Here is a 22,339-nt window from a genome sequence, read left to right as displayed (position 1 = left end):
AATTTAATTTCACCAATAGAAACATCGACTATAAATGCCATGATACCTTGGCTTATATACCTTTCATGACTCAAGCCACTGCCAGAGTGAAACTATCTCACCTTCATCAGATGTTCCTTTCCCAGATCTCTGGGTGATCAGCTAACAGGATAAAATTAATAGGAAATCATGTCTAAAATCCAAACACATACATAGCTAAATCTAGCATCCATTAGAAAGATGGAGTCACAAACATTAATGAATGTGAATTAATTATTTTTACTCCTGATCAATGCTAATGGATAACCCAATTCTACTTGCCTACTAATAAGCTAAACATTGGAGGTAACACCAGGGTTAACGAGAATTTTAAAAAAAGCTTGTCTCATAACCAGTCTCCATAAAATTACCAGATTATTCTGAAAGTTCATCTGATTCGCTCATATCCTCCAGCAAAACAAACCTGTCCTCCGTGTATGATCTGGCCTATATATGACACTAGTTGCACCAATGGAGCAGACTCTTAATTGCCTTCTCAGTTTAAAGCAATTAAGAATGGATAATAATTGTTGGCATTGTTCAATATATCCACGTTGCGAGAATAAAAATAAATAGAGAATCAGCTATCAGAGATGAAATCTATCTTATGATGGATCCCGTGGTGGCTCACTCAAGCGTGAATGATACAGCCAAGCACATTGACTATGCTATTAGTTATCCATTTTGACTACAGGCAGAGTGCACCTATGAAGGCCTACATTTGCAAAATGTGCAAAGGACATAGCTAAAAGAGTATGTTATGGGCAAACCTGCCAGGCACCAACTATAATCTTTGCCAATTATCTTTTTAATTCTTTTTGTGAATTGCAAATGGAATCCAAAATTTTTTGTTCATTCCTCATATTTTAGAACTGATTTGTTTTCAATTTAACAACTGACAATGTTCTGATCCCGGAATTTCTTGTGCCTACTGCTCCTATACAAAATCTGGAGATCAGCTTTGAGAGTTAGTGAACATTTGTACCTCTCATAAGTATATATTTGCTGGCAGTGGAGATGAATGAAATCAGGATATTGTTGGGAGTGGGGAACTAAACATCTGCCATCCTATTGCTCCATTCCTAGAAATTCAATGAACACTCAGCTATCCCTTGAATCTTATTACATAACTGAAACAGTTAATCCAGCACATCCACGCTGGAAAGTGGATCTCCAGGACTCAGCACAATTCCCAAGCTGCCAGCTATCCTTGCAGATATAACACCTTGGTAATGAAAATATCATTCCATCAAATGGACCTTCAGCTGCACCTGACTGAATGTTCCTTCCCCAAATATTTACTGGGAGATACCTTCATCCAGTTACAAAGGCTACATGTAATTATTTTTTTGTTCCTCTTTCCCAATCAGAAAAAAAAATTCCTTCAGTTCTGTGCTTTCCATTAAGCCCACAGTTCAGATCGTTACATTGGGAATGGGAGCTAAAATGGGAGACTAGGGCACGACATTTCTCAGGATCGCCTTATGAAATGCTAATGGCCATATGACTATTTATGTGTGTTTCCTAAGGTTGGGTTTGCCTCCTGTAACTCTGTCCTTTGCACTGATGTTGTGCTCCCTGCAGAAATGCAGATCCATTCAGTGTGCATACTGCAATGCAAATGATAGTATTTGAAAGCTGCAGCAGTATCTTCAGTAACACACACTTACAAGCCTTCTGGCCGCTAATTACCGCTTGAAATGAACAGTCTTCCTCTGTTGCCATGGAAAAAGGTAGAGAAAAAGAATTATAATAAAAGAAAGCTCAACAACTAATACAAGTGAGTAAATGAACAAAGAAAAGATCTGATTAAGAACAAGATGCTCCAATCAGCTATATAGCTCAGCAAACCACAGGTCACTATTTGCTATAATAAAATGTATGCCTATATCTAACACTGAGAGAAAGGTTCACCTTGTCTTTGCACTAAACCTTTAAAAATACTCCGATTCATAATCAGGAATTATTTAAATGACACTTAAAAAGAAAAGTATATATATCATATATTCATTACATAAGTTAATTGGAGTATGATAATAAGTTTCCAAAGGCAAAGTATTTATAGGCAACACAGTGGGAATAACATATGCAACTTTGCAAAGTGACAACTGAAGCAAAACAGGGTAACTCACCATTATCAGACAAGAGGGGACAGAAAGCATTCAACAAAAATGTCAAATATAATAAAGGTCCAAAGATAATTATCGATGTAAGGAAATTATGCATCAAAATATTTCACTGAGAAAGGATTATGGAAGATTAAAAATTCAAGATTAAATTACAGAGGTTAATTAATAATGCCAATTAAATGTTACTCGTACCCTACAAATGGGCAGTACAATAACCAGATAGAACCAGAATAATATGTATTCTTTGGGCAAATACAAAGTTCACATAGTCAACTTGGTTTCATACCACTTTCCATTGAACCTTGCAGACATCCACTTCACCTCTCACTCTGGTTTTATTTTTCTTCATTCCTGGCATTTATCTTTGGTCCATCAAGATATCTCCAGACTATTTGACCCTTCTCCTTTATTCACTTTTCTTCAAACAATTCTGTATCAAATATCACTATTGATATTTGGGGGGGGGGGGTGGTGGGGGGTTACCTTTGACCAGATACTGAACTGGATTCACTGTATAGACAATGTAGCTGCAAGAGCAGGCCAGAGGCTCGCAATCTTGTGGTGAGAAACTGATCTAAGTGCCCAAAGACTGTCCTCCAGCTACAAGACTCAAGTTACCTGAGTGAGTGCAGTTTTAATAGTACTCAAGAAACACAACATCATACAGGACATAGCAGCCTGCTTGATGATACCCTATCCACAACTTAAAGGATGCATTTGCAGCAATTTACCACGACTCACTAGTCATCATCTTCCAAACCCATAACCTCTTTCAGATAGGACAGGGAAGCAAAAGCATGGGGAAACCGCCACCTGAAAGTTTCCCTCCAAGCTGCACAGCATCATGACTTGACACTGGGTCAAAATCCTGGAACTCTCTCCCTAACTTGATTGTGGCTATTTCAAAACCTTAAGGATTGCAGTGGTTTAAGGAGTCAGCTGACCATCACATTCTCAAGCGCAATTAGGTATGGGCCATTAAATGCTGACAGCCTATGAAACACATTTGCTTTGAGAAACACAAAAATAATTCCATGACACTCTTTGGTTCTCTTCAATGTTTCCCCATCACCCAATACTTCCTTTAGCTTTCCCTCTAATGCTTCTTCCAACTATCTTCTTGTCATCAAGTCTGCTTTACCTAAAAGTATCCCATGTGGAATAGCCTGCGAGATTGGCAGGAACATTAGAACTGTGGCCCAGTATGAGGTGAGTGTAATGCATATTACACTCTTTGTCTCACCTGTTTTTCCTTGTGAACTGGCGTCTGAGGAAACTTTGATATGGCATTCCCAGCACCTGTGTCCACTCTCTCTTCTGTACTGATCAGCTCCAGGAAGTTGGATGGTGCTAGCCCATGTATTCCATTCAAGTCACCCTGAAACATAGAGATTTGTTGCACATGGCTCCACCAATGGAATCATTATACAACTTCATAGTGAGATTTTAATCCTTGATTTCCCATTTGCGATTATTTTAAAACAAAAAAGAAAATGTTAAGAACCAGCTTTGTTCAAACTGTCATCGAAACTATTGGACTTGCAGTTTTTGTTTTTTGCTCACTTCTTAAAATTTCACAGTTTTGTGACCCCAGAGTTTTGGATGAAGTTGATTTTAGCATAGGATGTAGCAGTTCTATTAATTTAGGATATATGCAAATAAATAGACCTTAATTTTTCTCCATATCACCTGTGAAGCTCCTTGATTTGGAAATGAGACAAATGGCAAAAGAAGGCAAAAAGGATTGAAATTTCAGAAACCATTAGTTTTATAAGATAGAAAATAGAAACAATTAGATTACTTAAAATGTGGATCAGGATCCTAATTCACAAAGAACATTACCATTGATTAAACTGAGAGCACTTTGAATTTAAACTCAGTTAATTCCTGTTCATGTAACATTATTTTTACAACTAATATTGCATCTTGAACTACAAAAGTGTGAAAGTATTAACAAAGAAATAGATGAACCCCAGTCGTTGGTCTGCTAAAAACAGTAAGTAGAACTGATGTTGCCACAAATTCATTAACATTTGAATGTTTGAGGCAGAGAACATGATGAAACCCACACATAATACTCTCAAATAGGTACTTTCCTTTAGAATAAGGCTTAACCATGACCTAATAGTTTTCATTAAGACTTTGGAAGAGTTTGATGTGATCCAAAAAAAGCATTGGAATTTATGGGGTTATTATTAAAAACGCAGAAAGCAACACCACGCTCGGACTATATTTATTGCCCTTCATTAACTGTCCTTAAGAAAGTAACAGTGGCCCATAAACTGTGCTATTTGATGGGAAATTCCATGATAATAACCTAATGAGAAAAGTCCAGAATAGATTTGTGTGTGACTTGGGGAAGTTTGTATATGGTGTTTTCCGCATGCCTGATGTCCAGTTCTTCTGGTAGTGGGAGCGAATATTTATGGCAAGGGACAATGCTTTATCCTGACTGGTATTGAAATTACTATGCTCATCTCGGAAGTTGGAATTGTGCGTTGTTAATGCAAGATGTGAGGATAATGGAATATGCAGCCCCTTGTCCTATTGCAGGCAAAATATTTGAAAGGTATACATGGGATGGTGTTATTTCTCATCCTTGGGTGATCTACTGGCATGTATTTAAAAATAATTAGTGCAGAGTAGGAATATGAGATTGGAACAGTTAGGTTTATATATAGTAGAATACAGAAAACGCCATACTATATTTCTATATTTATATGTTTCCAACCAAAATTCCTTCTGGATAATTGTGGGGGAACTAGGTCATAATTTGCCAGGATATTCCATTATTGGTCTTTCTCAGGATAATTATGTCTTTCCAATGAATTCTTTTACTTAACTTTCTATTCTTTGTGCTACTGTCCCTCCAGTACTGATACCTGTAATCACCACATGTCCAGATTCACACTGCATTCCCTTAATTTCTAGATCCTGCCTTCCCTGTCCTCCACAATACCCCAATTCCCCAACAGCCTTCATTATCGAACTCCATCTTATCACTGCTCTTATTGCACCTCCTATTCTCAGGTTGCTCCTTTTATGATTTTCTTTTCATCTTGCTGGATTCGGCCCAACTAGCCAAGCCCACTCTCCTCTCCCCTGCCACTCCAACTCAAAGCATCATTCTCATTCCCTATCCCCCCCTCTCCCTATTCGATGCATAGGTCAGAGCATCCTATACCATAGGTGCTCTGTGGTTAGGAAGGGATTCCTTAAGGTGCTATGTGAGTGGAAAGAAAAAGGTTGAGAACCACTGCCATAGGCCTTCTCCCCATCGCTGGCTCAAGACATAATTTCCAATCTCTCTCTCTCTGCCCATCCCACCGACAAGATCCCTCTCACAGCCCCTGAGTCAGTGTGGCATCACCTCTTTTTCATCATTCTTTGATTCTTCTTCCTCTCTACAACATTTTTTTCTTGTTCCAATCATAACGTATTGACAACTCTAACAAGCTCATGCTGCACCCTAACATAGGGCCCTGACATACTTCATCCCCACTCCCCCAACCATTACAAACCTCCAATTCCACTCCCATCACAAAGGAAGATTGCAAAGCCTCTCCATCCATCCCTGTGCAGCATCATCCTTCTCGAACACAACCTAGTATCAGATTATCAGATTATACATTATAAATCCTGATTTGATTGTTTGCAACCCACTGGAACACCAAACTAATGAATGCTTTTTAAATATACTAGAATTCCTTGGCCAATGTATCTTTCTAATATGGAGCCATTTCCCCAAACTCACATAATAGAAACCATCCTCATCCATGTCCCCGTAAACTGTAATGATATCACCAGCACTGAAAGTCAGCTCAGCCTGTTAAAGAAGAAAGGCAAAGATTAAATCTGGGATTTAGTCATTTATTAGTTCTTGTTACAGCTCTCAGTTTTTTCATTGTATTTTGCCAACGACAGATTACATGTAGCAACAGATTGAATTGGCATCAATGTACATGATATTCCCTGTAGGTGCTTCATTGACTAACTTTTCGCAAAATGCTAAATATCATTCTGACACTCAGCCCATATTATTGATTAAAAGAGGCTGGAAGCCGATTGATTAACTAATCTTCAGAGTTAATATGGTCAAATAGAGGCACTGAGGTAGTCTGAAATTTTTATGCAGGTCACCATTAACTCCATCTTTTACGATGCTGAAGATGGAGAGTGAAATTGGGAAAGGATGTCAGAATCTATAGCTCTTCAGAGATTACGCCTGGGAGTCCTGGTCTTTGGTGTTAGCTATCGATTTGGGGAGGATAATGCCTATTTTATAGCACCAATATTTTGGAAGATATTAGACATAGCAATAATGACATGCCAAGCAGTTTGTCAAAACTAACATCAACAGATTTATTTAAAAAGAAATCATAAGGCAGGTACAAGACTGCTGGCAGCAAAGGATTGACAAGAGGAAAGGATTATTGTTAAACATGGTCCTGGAATGGGTCCAGTATTCATCTGATGGCAGCAAGCTGCCAGATATTGCCAGTGAGGGACGATGAGGAAATGGGAGCAGAATTGCTTGGGGAAAGTCCAAAGTTAACTGAGAGGTCAGGCCTTCAAAGTGAACTCAATTGCTCTTGTTAATTTTGACTGAGAGATTGCCCTGGTGCATGAAAAGGTGATTATTTAAATTTTTGATGGCTTTTGAGTACTACTTTCTGATCGAGCTAACAAATAAACATTGAAGGTATTCAGGATGCGTTCCAAATATAGAACAGGGTCAACACCAAGGGGTAACATCACCTCAGTGGAAATACTTCTGGGTGTAGTCAATAGGAAGAATAAAACAAACACTACCAGTAATTGGAAAAACACAGCTACTCATTAAACTGGTGTGGTTCATGCAATTTAAAGTGGAATGTAACTAGCAGCAGCCCTGGACAGGTTATTAATGAAGTATAAAAGTTTGTTTAATTATATTGTCAGCAAATGATTAATTTCTTATCCAAATTCATCCTGTACCTTTAGTCATTTTATCCCCCATCATCAAATTCACAGTTCTCAATCACTTAGTTCTTCACAATGATTCCATTTTCAGCCACACCCAATCGTAAATTTCTATCAACTTTACCAACAATAAATTTATCCTCAAACTGCTGAAACTCACACCAATTCTTCATCCATGGGATTCACATGCTTCATGCTATCATCAAATACTCTGCATCTTTCCAACAAAAGCCTCAGTCTTACTCATTAGTGGGCCTGTATTTTTCACTCAAAGGGTTGTCAATACCTGGAATGAGCTGCCAGAGGAAATGGTAAAAGCAGGCATAATCAAAAGACATTGGACAGTCATATAGATTAGAAGGGTTTGAAAGAACTTGGACCAAATGCAGGGAAATAAGACCAGCCCAGAAATGACAACTTGCTCAGCGAGGAAGAGTTGGGCTGATGAGCCTCTTTGTTCTGTATCACTCTATGCCCCTGGGAAGAAAAACACAACTATGTGGTGGTCGGTCTCCAAACCTTTGCAGTGCACTACTAGAGATGTCCAACACACAGCTGCATAGATTGTCCAGGTGATATGCTTCCTTTTCAGTCAGAAGGGGCAAGAAGCTTTGCAGGCAGCTAGTGTTGGACTTACAAGCATGTCTGGTGTGATTTTACTGACAATCGAACTGTTTTTTGAAAAGAATGAGCAGTATGATTAGAAAAATTGTGAGTTTGCCAAAAGTAAATCAAATATCTTTCTTCTGTTTTTGGTGTTTGTTGAAAAGTCACTTCTGCAAAAGACATTTATGGAATGCATCTTGGTCAGTTTGCATCCACCTAAATACTGTGGTGATCTGTAACCCGGAATTGTAGTTAAACATTTGGTGTCTCATAAATACCCTCTTTCACCACACAGGAAGTTCATCAAACAGGAGTTACTGGACCTGTATAGCTTTGCAGTTCTGACACCCATCACCCATGTCACTGTATTTCATTACAGAATTATATCCTTTCAGATATATATAGTGAATTCTAGATAGGACACTCCTTACGGAGATACTCTTATGAGGCTAAACAATATTTCTATCTTCCCTGTCCCAAAGGCAACTAATTATGCTCATTTGACAGTAACAATTGAGTACAAGAATAAAGATGGACATTGACGTTCTGGCTTATCAAAATAAACTAAACTAAGTCTCTATCTCTGACAAAGGTGCAGCACAATTTCAGACGATACATATCACCTCAATATCCACATTAGGAGAGCTTTCCCTGGGATCGTAATCGAAAACAGCCATCATTCTTTTCATCGGCAAGTTTTGCAGTGCACTACTAGGTCGGTTCCATTCTGTAACAAGAAATGAATTCAGTGTTGAATATAGGTCAAATAAACAATAGATCCAAAGTTGATATAAAGAAGTAAACAAGGGTAAAGAGATTCATTTTAACATGAAAACTAATGACAATTATATAGAGGGAGTACTTTATAAATCTCCACACAAATGGAGATGGAATCGAGCATTTGAGGATGATCCACCAGCTGCTATTGTTTATTTGTAATACTTGTTAATCGAATAATTTATAAGGCATTTTTCAGAAGTAACTTCAGTGAATTCAGCTTCGCTCATTGAACATAATTATGACATTCCATACATTTTCTGACTGAAAGACACTTTGAACCACATTTTTATTACTTTTTAAGATATGGGCAATATCTATACTTTTTCTAGCTTAATCACCTCCTGCCTGTAGTATGACAACCAGAATGGTACCCAGCATTCTGTCTGGTCTCACTGACATCCCAATCATTTACCTAATCCCTAACTGATGAACCATGTGTGCTATACACCTTCTGTTTAACTGTATTGCTACTTTCAGGGAAATATGTATTTATATCCTGAGGTCTCTTTGTTAACACTCTCTGGGGCCTTGCCATTCGTGCCCTGATTTAGCTCCATCTTCCATTTGTCTAAGTTCAATTCCATCTGCTATTCCTTTGTTCACTTTGCTATTGTTCCAGGTCCAATTTAATCACAGACAATTTTCTTCATGATCCACCAAATCACCAATGTAGATGCCATCCTAAACTTACTACCTGCCACGTACACTCTGATCCAAAGTATTAAGATACATGATAAACAAGGGACCGAGGACTGACCCATTACCTATTGACAAAAAATATGAGAGGAGACTTTGCTGACCTCGCTGCCGAGCTTCCTTCCACGTATCGGAATGCACTGCAAGAGCAGAAATTATTAGTTGGACTTTGATTTCATATCAGCTCTTTATATACATTTACATGTTCACTACTACATACTGTGTATCAGACAGCAAAAAGAAAAAAAGCAATTACTTATACAACACTGACATGAAACATTTTAAATGGAAAAAGCAACAAAACATAAGCATGAGGCGAGACAGACCTTTTTTGGATCGTCTTGGCTTCAAAGGAGGGGCAGTGCGGCGTGGCGGTTGAGAGAGCATGTGGCTGCCTTCATACAGCAAAGAACGAGAGAAAAAAAGAGGAAATAAAGCAGCACAAAGGAAGCTGAGACAGACAGAGCAAATCATGTCAGGTTAGTAAATCAGAAGCCAGTGGGTGCAGCAAGCAGCATTGTCAGGTCTGGCCAATTCCCATCAGCTATCAAGCCGAACAGAACCAAGATATGTGTACATGGACCTCCCATTGAGGTCTGTGGAGACAAGGGGAAAAATGGAGTATGTGATATTTGCAGGTTGGACAACTACAGATCCCAATGGCACAGAGTTCCATTTCTGATGCCATGTCGGGTACAGATGTCCAAACAGCAGCATGCTCACACAAATCATTAATACTACATTGCATAACTCTCTCCAGGTCCTTAGAGGGGCACCCACAAACTTCAAAAAATTGTAAGTAGGACATTCAAAGTCTTTTTAAAAAGAGAACTATACTTTTCTTTGTGTGGCAAGATGGATAAAAGCTCATTAGTTATTTAATATTTAGTAAAGTGACTTCATGAATTTTCATCAGTATGAATACCTGCAGATAATCTCCAGCTCTGATCTGGTTCATTGACTTGCCCCTATTCAGTCTCTGTCCAACCCCTACCTCTACCACTTCTATTACCTTCAGCAATATCTTGCCACTGCATTGACTGATACATAAACTGCAGCCCAGAAAAAGGTCATTTGATCCAGATTGCTAATGTCAGAGTTCACATTTGTAATGGCAACAATCTCATTCGATTCAGTCCACCACTTCTGCTTCTACGTTCCACTACGATCTACGTACCTGCTGGAATCAACAGCAGTTGATTGCTCTTGAGAAGATGATGGTGAGTTGCTTATTTGACGACTACAATTCCTGAGAATATTCCCACAGTTCCATTATGTCAGCTATTCCAGTATTTAGATACAGCAAGTGTTTGTTAAAGGTGTTTAAGGATGCCTAGTTAGGGATTCACTAGAGTTCTGAGGTTGTGACATTCTTAGTCTCAATATGATTTTAAGCCCTGAATTCCAGGGGCAAGGTGAAAGCATTACTAGCTGTGATCTGGCGCAATGCCACCTTATTAAGGGAACTGGAGGCCAAATGGTGTTTATGTGCTAGACACACATGTAGTTCCGATACTGCTATGATCCCTAATGCCTTGTAAATGTTTAGTGTTAAAAGCTGCTGGATTTTTTTCTCGTGTACCCCGATCAATATGATGGTATAGTACACAATAATGGGAGGAGCTCCAAAGGAAAGCAGCATAGACTTGTCAAAAGTAAAAAAGTGATTAACCCAATTATATATTTTGATTAAGGGAATGCAGTAGCCACCACCTAAGTGGATATTCAGAAGTTTTTCTCAATACTTTATGGAAAGGCTTGTTCCCAAAATTGAGTGCATTGGTGGCAGGATGGATAAAAAAAGTTGTCTCAACAACAGCAAATCATGGTGTAAAGGTGTTTTTTTCAGGCTAACAGATGGTAAGCATTATTGTTCACATGAGTGAGCATTTAGATTACTGCAATTTTATTGACTTAGATATGCTTGGGAAAGATAACATTTCAAATTAGCAGATGTCACCTGGCTTGGACGTCAGGTAAACAGTTTAGAAGATAGGATGATTTTGTAAGACAAGACAGGCTGGCAGACACATGAGGGATGGCAAATTCTGGAATATGGACCAAAAAAAACCATCTGCTGTAGGAACTCATATAGGAGCAGCATCAGTGGGAGGAAAAGAACTGTTGATACTTTGGGCTCAACAGGCAGGCAGAGTTGGCAGCAAGTAGGCAATGAAATTTTACAGAAAACAGTGAAGAGATGCAGTATGGCAGAAAGAATAAAAATTATGATGGAGGATAAATGGCAAATCTAAAGCATGTGAATAATTTTTTCAATATGTTGAGAGAAAGTTTGGTAAAATATTCACACAGGCTTCATATACAGATACATAACATGCAAAGATTTTTCATTACAATCTCTATTAAAGACGTGTTAGGAATCCAATTGTGGTTATTGCACGTTAGGAAGGATTAAGATTCCATGGAAGATGCAGAGAAGACATTATTAGGGCAGTTGCAGAAATTAGGGAAATCAGCTATATGATTATATTATAGAAAATGGAGTTGCCCTCCTCATGGTAAAGGTTGGGAAGACTTCTGATAGAAGGGTACAAGAGGCGAGCAGATTTAGTCGGAGTAAGTGGGAGATGCTGTTCCCATTAGCAGATGGATAAAGATCCATGTAATTCAAATGAAACAATAAAGATGGAAAATGAGGAAAGACTTTTTAAGCAATCATCAACTGAAAGTTACTGCCTGTCAGGATTGTGGGAGCAGAACTTTCAAAAATAATTCAACGGAAAATAATTTGCAGGATTAAATTGTTCTGCAGTGAGCTGGCATGAACTTGGTGGGTCAAGTTGTCTTCTTTGTGCCATTTGATTTATGATACTTAATGGGTCCTTCAGTGCTCCTCAAATCATGTTTTTATTGCAAATATCAATGTAAAATGATCATACATTTAATCCAAAATTGGATCTCTGCCTAGCTATAATCACACAAAAAAACACCGAACACTACCCAATGCTTGGACAAAGTAAAGCATAATCATGTGCACATGCAAGCTTGTGCTGGGTGGATGCATGGATGAATGCCCTCTTATTTGTTGCTGCCTTCTTCCAATACCAGTGAATGAGCACAGCAAATGGAAATAGATTTAAAAAGTGGAGCAATAACACAGCCTGGAGTGTAGGGTGCATTTTAGAAGCATGAAAGTTCACTATGACTGCCACGTAGTGACAACTCACTCATAATTCCTGCCACAGATATGGTTCCCCTCAAGGCTTTAGTCCAAGTTCAAACTCACATTTTATCAACTTTGTTTTTTGAATTTGAAGGATAGTGGTCTTAAACATGTCATAAATCCACAGAAAGCTATTGCGCACCATCTGTCAAGCTGACTGCAAGTTTGTAAGCTTTAAAACAAGATTATAATGAAGGCTGAAAATAATCAGGAGCTGATCTGAAGCCACTTTATTCAAGGAACTTTAGACCAAGCCGTGTTCATGCGCTAGTCCCACATGTAGTTCAATTTCTCACTTCATGAACAAATATTAGCACCTGCCAAGATGATCATTTAATTGAAAGATCATGTTTTGGATCTTGATTATTGCAGGTATCTCTGATATCAAAATACTGGAATGGCCATTAATTTCCCAGATACCACAAGAGGGTATTTTCAATTAGGGTACACCTGCCATGAATATTCCAGTGACTCAGATATTTGAAAGAATATTGACCATTATCTGAATTCTTGAGAAATTCATTGGTATGTTCAGAAAACTGAACTTAGCGTGCAAGTGTGAATTGTCTTAAGTGTGAAAGCATCTGCTCAGGGAAACAAGATGCAAGTGCCATCGAGATTTTGAATATTAGGATCAGTTTAGTTGAGAAAGCTAATGTGTTGGAAGTTGGTACTTCTTTCTGACTGGCTAATCATAATGTAGATATCCCTTGATTTATGAATGTTCTATTTATTATAATTTTTCCAAATAAAGATTGCTGAATTTATTTTTCAGCTCTCAAGAACGTTAAGCCACTCTTTGCCTAGAGGAATACATAGTTCCAAAATGCATTTTGCATAGCCTTTTTGATTTATGAAAAGTTGTTTCATGAACCTTTTCAAGGCACAACTTTTTCATAAACTGTGGAACACCTGCTTTCCTAACTCTCGTTCTTAATCATGCCTCTGTTTCAAAATAATCTTCGGATTTCTCTAACACAGCCAAACTTGGTTTTGACAATATCTATTGCAGAATTTGTTTAAAGAAAAAATAAGAATTTTGAGTTCATTGTTAACCAAGCTGAACTGTTGTATAAGAATCTGACTCTCATTACCTCCAGGTGAAAAAAAAAATCCTCATCTCAGTCCTAAAAGACGTGAGTTTTAAGATTGTAACGGAGTCATGGGAAACATCATTCGAAGATCTACTTTGTCATGTTCGATGCCAAGTATTTTACACCAAATCTGAATTTTGTTTACTTTGAAAATTGACTATCAGAAAATGAAGAAGTACCTATTACTGCAGTGTATTACTCACCCAGCTTCTCCATGGATATACTGGGGGCAAGATAATCCCGTTTTAACAGCTGCTCCATTACATCATCATCGTCCACCTGGATTTCTGAGACCATGTTACATGGCACGAAGCCAGTCTGGCCATTTGCCTCTCCTCGGTAAAATCCATCAGCATCCTTATCACCATATACCTGCAAAGAGATTATTCAGAATGGAGATCCCACTCTCAGTCTCACCTCTAGTTTTACTTACTTTGACAGCTTATTTCCACCATTCTCCAAATAGAACCCATTTCTTACAGTGGAGGAGAGGTAATCAGATAGGATAGTTCCACAAATGTTACTTGTAATTATTCAGTAGAAAACATTCTCATAGAATAGAAATTCTATCTCTCATTCATCTGCCATCTCAAACAACTACTTCATAGGGAGCACCAGTCCTTACAACCAATGACCTACGGATGGCTTGATTTGAAACTCAATCAGCTAAGAGAATTTCGTGATTTGGAAAGGATGAAGATTTAAAATGTTGATACTTCAGTATATTATTTTTAATGGGAAAATCCTAAATGTACTAACAGGAGCAATCTCATGGTACACAAAGGTAAAAGTCATTTGCCACTTTGAAACAAGAACTGGAACACACTAAACATATGGTAATATAGGGAAGAAAGCAGTTTAAAAAAATGATGCCACTGCAGACTGTCACAATCTGGGAGTTGGTTGTTTAAACTTCAAGGTATCAAAGAAAGTGAGCGAGGAAATTATAGATCTTTGCCATAATCTTCTGACATTTCCTCATTTGGAAATGTCATTTGTATTGCAAAATTTTATCTGTAACTCCATTGATTAAGAAAAGTGAGACACACAGATCAGGAAATAATACGTGTGACCCTATACCTTTTTGGTAAGAGACTGCAATTTACAATTATGAACAGAACCATTGAGCATTTAAATAATCTTTGTACAAGGTATGAGAATCACATCTGACAAACCATTTTTAAAGAAATTAAAATTGGAGATATGGCAATGAGTATTAACATTGTAAATGGAATGTCAGAAAGCATTAAATAATCTACATAAGAGACAGTTCAGGAAGATTAAGTTTTGCGGAATACAAAGTAAATCATGGCCTGGTTAGGAGATTAGTTATGCAGCAGATGACAGAAAATTGAGATAATGGTATGCAGTTAGATTGGAAGAGAGTAACTTTCAAGGATGCGATGTGGTCCATCATCTACTTATTTGTCATGTAAACAACAGAAAGTGAAACCAAAATGAAAAACTGTACGTGCAGAAAATCTAAAAAAAAAGAAATGCTCCAATACTTAGCAGGTTAGGTTGCACCTGCTTGAATAGAAATAGAATCGGCATTTTGGTTTAAGACCTTTGCTAATACTGGAAAGAAGGGAAAATAAGCTCATTAAGCTACATGGAGGGTAGGGATGTGTGTGATAGGGTAAAACCAGGGTGACCATGAGGATAAGCTGCAAACTGGTCAATGAATGAATGGGAGTGGGTACATAGAGAAAAGGACATGGAATGTGGGAGTTGCAATACAGAGCAGGAAGATGTTCAGCAGGTCAGGCTGGATATGTCCTTCATTCTCAGGGAAATAAAGGAAAGAAAACAAACAAGCTAAGCCAACGTCACTGCTGAACAACTGATAATACAGAGAAATAAATCAAGTTAGTTGAAGTTAAATTCAACATTCAGTCCAGAAGTCTGCAAAATCAAGTCAAGTTTATTGTCTTGTGATTGCACAAGTACAACCCGATGAAACAGCGCTCTCCGGTCCTTGCTGCACAATACATATACAAACAAGCAATACATATTCAGGTCAAGTATTCATATACACAAATAAATAAATAAATAAACACTCATGACTATGAGAGCCTCGGATGGTTAGTGTGAGCAGCTCCCAAATGTCTAGGTAGAAGATGAGGTGTTCTTCCTCAAGCTTGCTTTTGGCTTTATTGGAACAGTACTGGAGGCTACAGGCCAATAGGTTAGAGTGGGAGAGTTAAAATGACAAGCAGCAGGAAGCTCAGGGTTGTCTCTATGGACTGAATGTGGTCACTCAACCTGTGTTGTTTTTTCCAGTAAAGAGGATCACATTGTGAACACCAAATGCGTTACCTGAGATCAGAAGAAAAGCGAGTGAATTGTTGCTTCACCTGGAAAGCCTACTTGGGATCCTGGATGGAGGGAATGGAAGAGATGAACGGACAAGTGTTGCGCCCACCCTACTCCCATCTTTACATGGTCAATCTCTGACCTTATCCTTTATTTTTTGGATCTCTGTGCCTCTATCTCAGGAGATTTGCAAGCCACTAACATTCATCATGAGCCTATCAACTCCCATACCTCTCTTTTATAATTTTTTATTTAACACTTCACCGTGAACCACATCAGTAACAATATATACACATATTCAGTATTAATATGTACACAGTGACATTTTCTTTTTTTCCCTCTCCATCCCACCTCCCTTCTCACCCCCCTTAACTTAAAGCATGAAAAAAAACAAGAACAAAAGGAAAAGAGAAAAAGAGAAATCGTGCTATCCAAATATACTATGCTTAACTATTTCCTTAAATATAACATGTCATGTAAAGAGATGGAGATTTGAAATTGGTGGTTCCTAATAAACTTTATGTATGGTTCCCAAATTTGTTCAAATAAAGCGTATCTTAGGCTATAGATATTTTTTTTCTAATGGAATACACTTATTAATTTCTATGTACCACTGTTGTATTTTTAAAGGTGTTTCCATTTTCCAAGTTATCATTATGCTTTTTTTTTGCTGCCGCTAATGCAATCATAATGTATCATTTTTGAGCTCTGTCTAATTTTAGACCTAGTTCTTTATCCTTTAAGTTGCTTAACAGGAAGATTTTTGGGTCTTTTGGTATCTTTTTTTTGTGATTCTATTTTATATTGAGTTTAAATCCTCCCAAAAGGTTTTCACTTTTATAGATGTCTAAGTTGCAAGTACTATTGTACCAATTGCTTGTTTACAATGGAAACATTTGTCCGATAGTTTTTTAATTTTTTGAGGTGTAACATATAATCTATGGAGCCAATTATATTGTATCATACGATACCGAGTGTTTATTATAACTCCCATACCTATGTTGACAACACTTTTCCCATCCTGCCTCCTGTAAGGACTATTCAATTCTCCCAGTTCCTTTATCTCTATCATATTTATTCTGAACGTGAAAGTTTCCACACAGGTGGCTCTGAAATGTCTTCCTGCTTCCTGAACCATGGCTTTCTCTGTTCAATTTCAGCAGTATTAGTGAGAATGTGGATTTGTCAACACAAGTTCAATCTCAGTCTCAGATAAGGTGGACAGTTCGTTGATTGCCAAGTTAATTCCTAAGAAGAGATAGAGCTGGTGGGTTGGGAACTAGGATTAAAAGGTTTCAATATTTTTATAAGGGAAAATTACTGCTAGAATTTCTTCAGAATTGTATATCAAGCAAATGCATGACAATCAGAAAGAGTGTGGAGACGAGTGATGGAAGCAACAGAGGGTGTTGTCAGCATACATATGAAACCTGATGCCATGCTTTGGATGATGTTGTGGGGAAAAATAATTAAAATAGAAAGGGATCAGGGATAGATTCAACAACTCCAAATGTAACTGTGCGAGAGAGGTTAACTTGGATCATTGTCTGGCAATGAGCCCAGATGTTGTACGCTGAAACATCATTCATTTTCTGAAGGAGTGGACAGTGGAATGCTGAACAACAATCAGGAACTTTGCCTAATATTTCTCTACTTTAATCTCAAGGCCAGTTACAGTGTTCCTATTGCTGCTCAAACTGAGTGCTGTTGGCTTTGTCGGGAACAGAGAAAGTCCCATGATTCTCATCATAATATGCGCGTTTCAACAGTTATTGCTGCATTTTTTCTTTATTTAAATGGAATATTTGAGAAAGATTGTGAAAAACTATTGCCTGTGGTAGTATACAAACTGCAATCAATACCAGGAGACAAATATTACTAAATAGTTACATTAAAAATATGACCAGAGGCCCCTGAAATTATCAGGATTACCCTCCATATTAAATAAATGATTAAATATATAGACACTTTTGAGGAAATTTCCCATCAAAATGCCTCAGATTATATTTTTCAAACAAACCATTTTAAAGAGCTCTACAATATTATGCACCACATTCTCAATCAGTTGAACTTCAGCAATCACTGACTTTCAGAAATTTCCTCTGCAAACCACCAGGGTTCAAAATTCTGAGAAGACTTGAATTCCGAAATATTTGATTTGTGTTGCTTCTGGCTACAAAATGTCTGAGAATTCCTGCCGCACTTATTACCACAACTTAAATGGAGGGTTCCTTTAAAAACTCAAAGTGTAACTTCCCTCATTAGAAACAACATTGCTTTTCTAGGAAAATAAATCAAAATTTTAATCATTGCAATTTGTTGATATGGAGAGAAATAACTGCAGAGGTCAGATTCCAGGTTGATAATCAAAAATGGCTTACTAACTCGACCACAGTTAGGTAAAATATTGCATTCTCCTTTCTCAGCCTGGAATGTGCTGATAATTTGCTTTTTTTTCCTCCATTCCTCTGGGGTGAAGCAGGGTTAGAAATAATGTATGGATGTAATACTCTCACCTTTAGGATCTGGCCTTCCTTAAATGCCAACTCCTCCTCTGCAGCATCCGGGTTCGGTGACATTGTTGCAGGATCATAATCAAACAAAGCCACAAATATGCGGACAAGAACACCATCCACTGCTCCCTTTGACTCTACCTCCTTGTATCCATCCAGGATTGAGCTCTCTTGACCTCTGCAACTTTCTGCATATGAAGCTGAAATCAAGGGATCGAGAGTGAGGAGCTAACCAACCTAGTTTAGATTACTTTAAGATTTATTCCAAATACCTATGACAACATTTCTCTAGAGAAAGAAAACATCAGGGAAGATTGCTGTACAACACGCATCCAATAGTTTTCACCATCAATATGTTTTTAACATTTATTTTTCAATGCACAATTAGTGATATGCATTTCAAAAAATTTCTTTGTCCATAATTCCAGATTTTTTCCTCATCTGTTTGCAGGAATGAATGCACAGCAAATGTTGCATATAATAATATGATGTCTGAAGTAATCATGGGAACATGTGCAGTATAATGAAATAGGAATTCCATGAAAGTCATGTTCTATTGTGCTAGGAAGCCATCTTTGAGACTAAGCATTCACAATTGTGAATGGTATATACTGTAATGATCCACATTGGCATCAACTAATTTTCTCCTCTGTGGCTTAACCACAATAGCAGTAACATCAGCACAGGACCATCATCACTTGGTAGCACAATATCCTGGTTTGGATATATGTTGCTATGTCAGTGCAGGTATGTAACCTTTTATCTGAAATTCTGAAAACCGAACATTTTTTTCATGGCTGTCCTCTGCACACCAAATCTCGTGTTTGGGACCAAACATGGCCCGGCACGACCCATGTTCAACTCATGCTTGAAAATCCCATGTCGGTTTGTGACGGTAATTAGTGGAATCCTAGGGAATCCTTACTTTATAGGAATCAGGGCCTCCTATTTGCCGTACACGGATGTTCGATTCGTCATAGACAGCCCAGCGCCCCCTGTCTAGTGAGGCTGTAACCCCACCCCCCTCATCCAGCACTGCTGAAACCCATGTCCTCGTTCAGAGACCTTTGTAGTTGGAGTGTGCTTAATTTGCGCGAATCTGAAATTAATGCGATTACTTAACGTACTGCCATTTTAATTATTCTATTTTCCGAAAAACTCCAAATTCTGAAAAAGTGTCTGGTCCCAAGGGTTTTGGATAAATGATTCTATACCTGTCTCTAAAAATTCACTGCCTTGCATTGTTCCAAGAATGGCAGTTACACAGGTTCAAGGACGATATCCTACTGCTTTTCAAGGACAATTAAAAGTGGGCAACTGAAGTTGTCTGATCAATGCTGGCAATATCTTCAGATCAGATACTATTTATTGTTATGTAATGAAATAGAAATGTTACAGAATCAGAATTTATTGTCATGTGCAAACATTCATATAAACCACATTACAACATAAATAAAAATAGTGCAAGAAAAAGAAAATGATAAAGTAATATTACACAACATTGCCTTTAGTCTGTCATTAGACAGACAAAGATTCACCATTTGCATTGCCTGGTGCCCCTTATAGTATAAGAGAAAGATAAGCAATAGTGAGTCCCTCCAGGGTCACTGAGATTACATGGATTCACCTCGAGCGTTCCTGCAGCCTCTGCAGCCGCACAAGACTCCAGTTCAGTTCAAACCATTGGCAAACCAAGCTCTAGATCCAAATCTCCAACACAATGAGGAAGCCCTCAGGACCTAAGGCCCCTTGCCATCAGCCTCCTCACTAATCCCAGTTCCCTTGTTCCAAAAAGCCAATCTTCAGCAGCCCATAACCTGTGGAGGTCGCCCAACCTCAAGTCGCTCACAGCCTGCGTTGGTCCCTCAGCTGCTGAGCTTCTTACAGGACCGCCAACGTGATCACCGTCCTGTAGGGATGTCTCCTCTGCTTTTCCTTCTCAATGGGTGGGGGATGGGGGCGGTGTGTTCTCCCTGTCACTGGTGCCCAGCACCAGTCCACTTCCCCCAGGAGTCTGCAACCCCTTGAGGCCGCTGCCGAAGAGGCACCAGCGTTTTGGGCCTAGACACCACAATCAGAGGATTTTAAATAAAACACACTCAGCTCCTTCAACAGGCCATTTAAAGCAGCAGGACTGGGCGATAGATCCCCACAGGGAAGCACTGAGTCTCTGCTCCCCACTCTCCTCAGGTCCGCACAAGCAGCAGCGCTGAGGTCACAGCAGCTCCACCAACAAATTTAAAAAATGTTTCTCTGAACCTTATGAATCTTAATTCTAAGCATTGATAAGCAAATCACTCTGTAATTTTTCTCTAATCATAACACATTGTGCCTGTTTTTGTAAAGAGGTGTTATGTTTATTTTTTTTGTCATACCAGATAGTGAGTACATTGTTTTCGCCACTTTCCCTTAATGTCATTCCTGTAATATGGAAGCAAAAGCTGGGCTGCTGTTCATCTGTAATTATAGCACAATTTTAAATAAATTCACTTGCATACTGATTTTTTTTATATCCAATGTCCCTTATCGCTATGGCAACTGAATCTATTGGATTCTCATTTTTTAATCAGCATAACTGTGATGTTGTTCTGTCAGATAACTCTTCAGGTTCAGTCTTTGCCTTTTCTCAACACACAAAATGCTGGAAGAACTTAGCCGATGAGGCAGCATCCATGGAAAGCAACAAATAGTCAATATTTGAGGCAAAAACCCTTGAAGGGTTTCAGTCTGAAATGTTAACTATTTGCTTTCCATGCATGCTGCTCCACCTGCTGAATTTCTCCCTAGCATTTTGTATGTGGCCCCAGTTTTACAGCATCTGCAGTCTCATTGTAGGATGTTCTAAAGGAGAAAAAAAAGGCTTCAAATATGGAGTGTTTGAATTGAGACTCCATTGTTACGAGTCCTGAGAACCCCAAAACCCAGCAGCAATAGATATGCACCATGACAAAAGGGTTACTTAAACAAAAGTTTTTTTTAATTATCTTTGAACATGAAAATAGTATCAAATTTTAACTTATCTCTATTGACTCACTTAACCTACTTAACTCCCTTCTAATTCTAAGCGCACGTGTGTGTAATGTGTGTGTAAGTTCAGCAAAGTTCTTTGGTTCACAGTCCAATCTCACTGGTTGCAGGCAATTCTTGTACTGTACACAGAAATTAACATCAATAAAGTTCACCAGGCTTTGGTGCTTAACAGGTAAATGGTTGCCACTCAGGAAGGTTCTTGTTGTTGGTTCTCAGAGAGAGAGTTTTTCTTGTTCCAGGACATCCACAACTTGTCCCCTTCCGGGTTCTCCAGATGATAACCTCTTTCTTTCAGGTCACCATAGATTTGCTTTCTGTTTCTCCTATTCTAAGGGAAACACCAGATAGCCAGTCCTCTCCTTTGACCAGGAGATTTCCAAAGCTTGCCAGCATGTTCCCTCAGACTGATGTCTGTCTCTCTCCTCTCTCTCTCACCCCCATTAACTCTGAGAACAAAGCCTCTTTTTTTCTGAAAAGATCACATGACCTTCCAGACAGTAAATGCTCCTTTCCAGACAAAGCTACTACTGCCTGTTGTTACATTTGTTGCCTTTTACAAATAACGGTCCATCATAAGTCTGAGCACTCTTGCAAAAGCTCCTGCAAAAATTCTGTGTTTTAAAATGTTTCTGTGTGACCTGCTCTCACAAACCTTTCCCAATTTATCTCCCAAATACCTCTCTCAAGCCTGTTTTTTTAAACATCCAACCATGAATACCTCTATAAATTCTTCTTTGGCTTGGCTTCGCGGACGAAGATTTATGGAGGGGGTAAAAAGTCCACGTCAGCTGCAGGCTCGTTTGTGGCTGACCAGTCCGATGCGGGACAGGCAGACACGATTGCAGCGGTTGCAAGGGAAAATTGGTTGGTTGGGGTTGGGTGTTGGGTTTTTCCTCCTTTGCCTTTTGTCAGTGAGGTGGGCTCTGCGGTCTTCTTCAAAGGAGGCTGCTGCCCGCCAAACTGTGAGGCGCCAAGATGCACGGTTTGAGGCGTTATCAGCCCACTGGCGGT

The 22,339-nt window shown here is 38.6% G+C and overlaps 1 protein-coding gene across 20 annotated transcripts in view; it reads right to left on the bottom strand.

Moving 5' to 3' along the window:
• The window catches only part of LOC138749254 (RIMS-binding protein 2-like), a 227,447-nt gene that overhangs the window by 3,880 nt on the left and 201,228 nt on the right, over window positions 1-22,339 (bottom strand). For 16 of the 20 annotated variants that reach the window (XR_011348508.1, XM_069910403.1, XM_069910409.1 and 13 more), the window contains 6 exons: window positions 18,302-18,498; window positions 13,673-13,841; window positions 9,260-9,331; window positions 8,339-8,442; window positions 5,902-5,973; window positions 3,391-3,525 (listed from right to left, as the gene is read on the bottom strand). Coding sequence is in view for 19 of the 20 variants with exons in the window: in XM_069910403.1 (XP_069766504.1) it covers window positions 3,391-3,525; window positions 5,902-5,973; window positions 8,339-8,442; window positions 9,260-9,331; window positions 13,673-13,841; window positions 18,302-18,498 (749 nt within the window). In the remaining variant the exon portion in view is untranslated. Of the gene's footprint in view, window positions 1-1,688; window positions 1,734-3,390; window positions 3,526-5,901; window positions 5,974-8,338; window positions 8,443-9,259; window positions 9,332-13,672; window positions 13,842-15,788; window positions 15,848-18,301; window positions 18,499-20,500; window positions 20,756-22,339 lie in introns of those variants that run through there. The other 4 variants (XM_069910414.1, XM_069910400.1, XM_069910415.1 and 1 more) reach the window with 4 other exon arrangements.

The sequence above is a fragment of the Narcine bancroftii genome, chromosome 14 (assembly GCF_036971445.1).
Source record: "Narcine bancroftii isolate sNarBan1 chromosome 14, sNarBan1.hap1, whole genome shotgun sequence".
In the NCBI taxonomy this organism is placed as follows: Eukaryota; Metazoa; Chordata; class Chondrichthyes; order Torpediniformes; family Narcinidae; genus Narcine; species Narcine bancroftii.
Note: the sequence above shows the minus strand (reverse complement) of the source record. Positions and strands in the feature narration are given on the sequence as shown.